Raw genomic sequence first — 7,070 nt, 5'->3', positions numbered from 1 at the left:
GACAGGTCTAGTCTAACCCTAAACCTAACCCAAGCCAGCATCCAGACAGGTCTAGTCTAAATCTAAACCTAACCCAAGCCAGCATCCAGACAGGTCTAGTCTAACCCTAAACCTAACCCAAGCCAGCATCCAGACAGGTCTAGTCTAAATCTAAACCTAACCCAAGCCAGCATCCAGACAGGTCTAGTCTAACCCTAATCCTAACCCAAGCCAGCGTCCAGACAGGTCTAGTCTAACCCTAAACCTAACCCAAGACAGCATCCAAACAGGTCTAGTCTAACCCTAAACCTAACCCAAACCAAAGGCAAAAAAAGACATCTGCTACTTGTGCACACAGATCTTTTTATTTAGTTAGCATACCACCACACACCACACATAGCATCAGGTTTACGTCCACCATCGATAATATAGTATTTCACATATTCTACATGAAACATAGATATTCTTCATATTGTATGAAGATAGCATAGACTTATTCACAGAATCATTCTGGACTGAACACAGGGTTCACATTCTGTGTATCACAGATTCATATCCAGGGATTCAAATGTTTTTGTTTTGGCTAATCTCACTTCCTCATTCCTCATATCCAAAGCTTTAAACATGGCCTTTTCTAACCATTAGAAAGGGCAGGAAAAAAACCTTTTCCAATAGAAAGTCAGTGAGAAAGTTCCATAGTTCATTCCTGCACCGATCTTAGCTCCGTCCATGTAGCTGTATAGTTATTGTCTATGGGGCCCTGAAGCACCACAGCTGGTCCTGTTGGTCTAGTCGTGATGTGGTGCGTACTGTGTCCCACACTCCTCTCCCCTCCTCCCCCCTGCCCTCCCCTCTCCTCCCCCATCAGACAGCACAACAGCGACCAGAGATGTCGTCTGAAGGAGTGAGACAGCATGTAGAGAGCAGGGTTCAGGAAGCAGTGGGCGTAGGCCACAATACGACACACAACGTACACAACATGCAGCAGCTGCTTGACCCCACAGTCTACAGGTGTGTAGACAGACATGACGAAGACGATTAGGTTGTACGGCGCCCAGCAGACGAAGAACGCAACCACGATACAGAAGACCACCAGCACTGTGCGGTGCCGTCTCCTGGTCGCAGTTACCAGGACCGTCCTGAGAATGGCACTGTAGCAGAGGATGATGATGATTAGAGGGAGGACGAAGAGCAGGGAAACCTGCAGGTAGTAGCCCAGCTGTTGGGGGACAGAGAGAGATGGGTAATATATGAATATCCAGCTTCTGGAGGACAGAAAGAGAGAGAGAGAGAGCGAGAGAGCGAGAGAGAGAGAGAGAGAGAGAGAGAGAGAGAGATACAGAGAGAGAGGGAGAGAGAGGGAGAGAGAGGGAGAGAGAGAGAGAGAGAGAGAGAGAGAAAGAGAGAGAGAGAGAGAGAGAGAGAGAGAGAGAGAGAGAGAGAGAGAGAGAGAGAGAGAGAGAGAGAGAGAGAGAGAGAGAGAGAGAGAGAGAGAGAGGAGATCCCTACTGGGAGCAGTAAACAGTGAGAGGACATTTCTCTTTTGTTCTACAGGACTGTAACCCACCTCCTCGTCCGTAGTTCCAGGTGAGATCTCACAGGTGAATTTTCTTGTCCCGTTTTCCTCTTCCTGTACCTGGGAGGATATGACATCACTGAGGGAGGCTGCCAGGCTGACTACCCATGATGCCGTGAAGGCGGCCATTGCGTACCTCAGTCGTCTCCGGGGAACGACGGTCCAGCGGGACGCGACGACTGTTACACAGCGGTACACCGTCATGGAGGTCAGCAGCATCATACTGCTGTAGAGACCGGTGAAGTATGCCCCCGTCAACAGCTTACAGGCCTGGGGTCAGAGGTTAGGGTTAGGGGTCAGAGGTTAGGGTTAGGGGTCAGAGGTTAGGGTTAGAGGTGAGCAGCATCATACTGCTGTAGAGACCGGTGAAGTATGCCCCCGTCAACAGCTTACAGGCCTGGGGTCAGAGGTTAGGGTTAGGGGTCAGACGTTAGGATTAGGGGTCAGAGGTTAGGGTTAGGGGTCAGAGGTTAGGGTTCAGAGGTTAGGGTTAGAGTTAGAGGTCAGAGGTTACGGTTGAGGGTCAGAGGTTAGAGTTTAGAGTTAGGAGTCAGAGGTTAGGGTTAGCAGTCAGAGGTTACGGTTAGAGATTAGAGGTTAGAGTTAGAGGTCAGAGGTTAGAGGTTAGGGTTAGAGATCAGAGGTTAGGGTTAGAGATCAGAGGTTAGGGTTAGAGATTAGAGGTTAGGGTTAGAGATTAGAGGTTAGGGTTAGAGATTAGAGGTTAGGGTTAGAGATTAGAGGTTAGGGTTAGAGATTAGAGGTTACAGGTTAGGGTTAGCAGTCAGAGGTTAGGGTTAGAGATCAGAGGTTAGGGTTTAGAGTTAGGAGTCAGAGGTTAGGGTTAGAGATCAGAGGTTAGGATTAGAGGTCTGAGGTTACGATTAGAGGTCAGAGAAAAGGATTAGAGATCAGAGGTCAGGGTTAGATGTCAGAGTTTAGAGATTAGGGTTAGGAGTCAGAGGTTATGGTTAGGAGTCAGCGGTTAGGGTTAGGAGTCAGGGGTTAGTGTTAGAGATCAGAGATTAGGGTTAGAGTCCAGAGGTCAGTGTTAGAGGTTAGGGTTAGGGTCAGAGGTTAGGGTTAGGGTTAGAGTCCAGAGGTCAGTGTTAGAGGTTAGGGATAGGGTTAGGGTCAGAGGTTAGGGTTAGGGTTAGAGTCCAGAGGTCAGTGTTAGAGGTTAGGGTTAGGGTTAGGGTCAGAGGTTAGGGTTAGGGTTAGGAGTCAGAGTTTAGGGTTAGAGGTTAGGGTTAGGGGTCAGAGGTTAGGGTCAGAGGTTAGGGTTAGAGGTTAGATGTCAGAGGTTAGGAGTCAGAGGTTAGGGTTAGAGGTTAGATGTCAGAGGTTAGGGTTAGAGGTTAGATGTCAGAGGTTAGGGTTAGAGATCAGAGGTCAGGGTTGGTCATACCCACCAGGTCACCAAACATCCAGTGGGAGAGGTGGTAGACGGCCCAGAAGGGCAGGGTCAGGGTAAATAGGAGGTCAGAGATCAACAGGTTAATGATGAACAGGTTGGTGACCCTCCTTAGGTCCTCATAACGACACAAGGCAACCAGCAACAATCCGTTACCTAGACAACACAAAACATATCATTAAGTAGACAACACAGGGGCCTCAAGAGTGACGCAGTGGTCTAAGGTACTGCCTTGCTGTGCTAGCTGTGTCACTAGAGATCCTGGGTTCGATCCAGGCTCTGTCACAGCCGGCCTCGACCGGGAGACCCATGGGGCGGCGCACAATTGGCCGAGCGTCGTCAGGGTTAGGGGAGGGTTTGGTTGGCAGGGATGTTCTTGTCCCATCGCTCTCCAGCGATTCCTGTCGAGGGCGCAATACACACTGACACGGTTGCCAGGTGTACAGTGTTTTTCTCCGACACATTGGTGCGGCTGGCTTCCGGTTTAAGCGGGCATTGTGTCAAGAAGCAGTACAATACAGAGGACACTGTTCATTACCCGGACAACACGGAACACACCGTTACCTAGACAACGTGGAACACACCGTTAATTAGACAACACTTAACACACAGTTAGCTAGACAACACAGAACATACAGTTAACTAGACAACACAGAACATACAGTTAACTAGACAACACAGAACATACAGTTAACTAGACAACACAAAACATACAGTTAACTAGACAACACAGAACATACAGTTAGCTAGACAACACAGAACATACAGTTACCTAGACAACACAGAACATACAGTTAACTAGACAACACAGAACATACAGTTACCTAGACAACACAGAACATACAGTTACCTAGACAACACAGAACATACAGTTAGCTAGACAACACAGAACATACAGTTAACTAGACAACACAGAACATACAGTTAGCTAGACAACACAGAACATACAGTTAACTAGACAACACAGAATACACTGTTGATGACGAAGAGCAAACAGGTTACCTGTGACACTGAGGAGGAAGATGACCAGGAAGAAACCAAGTTACCTGTGACACTGAGGAGGAAGATGACCAGGAAGCAACCAAGTTACCTGTGACACTTAGGAGGAAGATGACCAGGAAGAAACCAAGTTACCTGTGACACTGAGGAGGAAGATGACCAGGAAGCAACCAAGTTACCTGTGACACTGAGGAGGAAGATTGCCAGGAAGCAACCAAGTTACCTGTGACACTGAGGAGGAAGATGACCAGGAAGCAACCAAGTTACCTGTGACACTGAGGAGGAAGATGACCTGGAAGCAACCAAGTTACCTGTGACACTGAGGAGGAAGATGACCAGGAAGCAACCAAGTTACCTGTGACACTGAGGAGGAAGATGACCAGGAAGCAACCAAGTTACCTGTGACACTGAGGAGGAAGATGACCAGGAAGCAACCAAGTTACCTGTGACACTGAGGAGGAAGATGACCAGGAAGCAACCAAGTTACCTGTGACACTGAGGAGGAAGATGACCAGGAGGCAACCAGCCGTGACGTCCTCTAACCCTCCGACCTCGTCACACAGCAGGATTAATTGTTTATCACCATAGTCTTCATCAGTGTAGCTGCTGTCGTTCACAGAGCTGGTCTCATTCACCATGGTCTTCCAGGACTCACTCAGGTTCATCGCTGATGTATACTATAGAATGACAGAGAGCCACTACAGATCACAGAGAATAGAGGTGATATATACTATAGAATGACAGAGAGCCACTACAGATCACAGAGAATAGAGGTGATATATACTATAGAATGACAGAGAGCCACTACAGATCACAGAGAATAGAGGTGATATATACTATAGAATGACAGAGAGCCACTACAGATCACAGAGAATAGAGGTGATATATACTATAGAATGACAGAGAGCCACTACAGATCACAGAGAATAGAGGTGATATATACTATAGAATGACAGAGAGCCACTACAGATCACAGAGAATAGAGGTGATATATACTATAGAATGACAGAGAGCCACTACAGATCACAGAGAATAGAGGTGATATATACTATAGAATGACAGTGAGCCACTACAGATCACAGAGAATAGAGGTGATATATACTATAGAATGACAGAGAGCCACTACAGATCACAGAGAATAGAGGTGATATATACTATAGAATGACAGTGAGCCACTACAGATCACAGAGAATAGAGGTGATATATACTATAGAATGACAGAGAGCCACTACAGATCACAGAGAATAGAGGTGATGTATACTATAGAATGACAGAGAGCCACTACAGATCACAGAGAATAGAGGTGATATATACTATAGAATGACAGAGAGCCACTACAGTACACAGAGAATAGAGGTGATGTATACTATAGAATGACAGAGAGCCACTACAGATCACAGAGAATAGAGGTGATATATACTATAGAATGACAGTGAACCACTACAGATCACAGAGAATAGAGGTGATATATACTATAGAATGACAGAGAGCCACTACAGATCACAGAGAATAGAGGTGATATATACTATAGAATGACAGAGAGCCACTACAGATCACAGAGAATAGAGGTGATGTATACTATAGAATGACAGTGAGCCAGTACAGATCACAGAGAATAGAGGTGATATATACTATAGAATGACAGAGAGCCACTACAGATCACAGAGAATAGAGGTGATATATACTATAGAATGACAGAGAGCCACTACAGATCACAGAGAATAGAGGTGATGTATACTATAGAATGACAGTGAGCCACTACAGATCACAGAGAATAGAGGTGATATATACTATAGAATGACAGAGAGCCACTACAGATCACAGAGAATAGAGGTGATATATACTATAGAATGACAGAGAGCCACTACAGATCACAGAGAATAGAGGTGATATATACTATAGAATGACAGAGAGCCACTACAGATCACAGAGAATAGAGGTGATATATACTATAGAATGACAGAGAGCCACTACAGATCACAGAGAATAGAGGTGATATATACTATAGAATGACAGAGAGCCACTACAGATCACAGAGAATAGAGGTGATATATACTATAGAATGACAGAGAGCCACTACAGATCACAGAGAATAGAGGTGATATATACTATAGAATGACAGTGAGCCACTACAGTACAGATCACAGAGAATAGAGGTGATATATACTATAGAATGACAGTGAGCCACTACAGTACAGATCACAGAGAATAGAGGTGATATATACTATAGAATGACAGAGAGCCACTACAGATCACAGAGAATAGAGGTGATATATACTATAGAATGACAGAGAGCCACTACAGATCACAGAGAATAGAGGTGATATATACTATAGAATGACAGAGAGCCACTACAGATCACAGAGAATAGAGGTGATATATACTATAGAATGACAGTGAGCCACTACAGATCACAGAGAATAGAGGTGATATATACTATAGAATGACAGAGAGCCACTACAGATCACAGAGAATAGAGGTGATATATACTATAGAATGACAGAGAGCCACTACAGATCACAGAGAATAGAGGTGATATATACTATAGAATGACAGAGAGCCACTACAGATCACAAAGAATAGAGTTACATCGCAGGAATTATTACAAAGTGTGAGACACTTTCCAAGATGTGGAAATGACATGAGATGCATCAAATAGTACATCAGCGATTTGATAAATTTGACCACATATTTCTAGCCTCTCTATAATATGATAATAATGTTAACATCAACCTACCATGTGAACCGGTTCTCAGAGTGTTAAGATGTTAGTGAGAAAACTGTTAACCACCGTTCAAGGGTTGCGTGGACAGACGACGTGTCGTTCCTCATTTTAACTCAGTTTCACATTTAGTCAAAAATGGATAAATGGACAGACTGTGTTGTTCCTCGTTTTCAAATCAGTTTCACATTTAGTCAAAAATGGATGAGTGGACAGATTATTTAATCTAACGCATGAGTATTCGTTCTTGGTGCCTGAGGGGAGGGCTGTCGTCTTATTGGCTCTGAACCAATCTAGTATTTTGTTTGTTTTTTCACGTTGTTCGTAACTTGTTTTGTACATAATGTTGCTGCTACCGTCTCTTATGACCGACAAGAGCT

At 44.8% G+C, this 7,070-nt stretch overlaps 1 protein-coding gene across 1 annotated transcript; it reads right to left on the bottom strand.

Annotated features, from left to right (window-relative positions):
• Window positions 1-331: 331 nt before the first annotated feature.
• On the bottom strand, window positions 332-6,789 carry LOC129823612 (chemokine XC receptor 1-like). Its single transcript, XM_055882469.1, has 5 exons — window positions 6,706-6,789; window positions 4,456-4,645; window positions 2,968-3,125; window positions 1,547-1,825; window positions 332-1,198 (listed from the first exon to the last, which is right to left on the bottom strand). The coding sequence occupies exons 1-5, from the start codon at window positions 6,706-6,708 to the stop codon at window positions 680-682; spliced, it is 1,149 nt and encodes a 382-aa protein (XP_055738444.1). The 5' UTR covers window positions 6,709-6,789; the 3' UTR covers window positions 332-679.
• Between the last annotated feature and the right edge of the window lie 281 nt (window positions 6,790-7,070).

This window comes from Salvelinus fontinalis, chromosome 26 (genome assembly GCF_029448725.1).
Source record: "Salvelinus fontinalis isolate EN_2023a chromosome 26, ASM2944872v1, whole genome shotgun sequence".
Taxonomy (NCBI): Eukaryota; Metazoa; Chordata; class Actinopteri; order Salmoniformes; family Salmonidae; genus Salvelinus; species Salvelinus fontinalis.
This window is presented reverse-complemented; position numbering and strand designations above follow the sequence as displayed.

Excerpts from the sequence above, each read along its gene's own strand:
- LOC129823612 (XM_055882469.1), bottom strand. Across the intron at positions 3,126-4,455 it reads CTTCCTCCTCAGTGTCACAG|GTAACGGATTGTTGCTGGTT; the intron begins GTAACTTGGTTG and ends TGTGTTGTCTAG. Across the intron at positions 1,199-1,546 it reads CTGGAACTACGGACGAGGAG|CTGGGCTACTACCTGCAGGT; the intron begins GTGGGTTACAGT and ends GTCCCCCAACAG.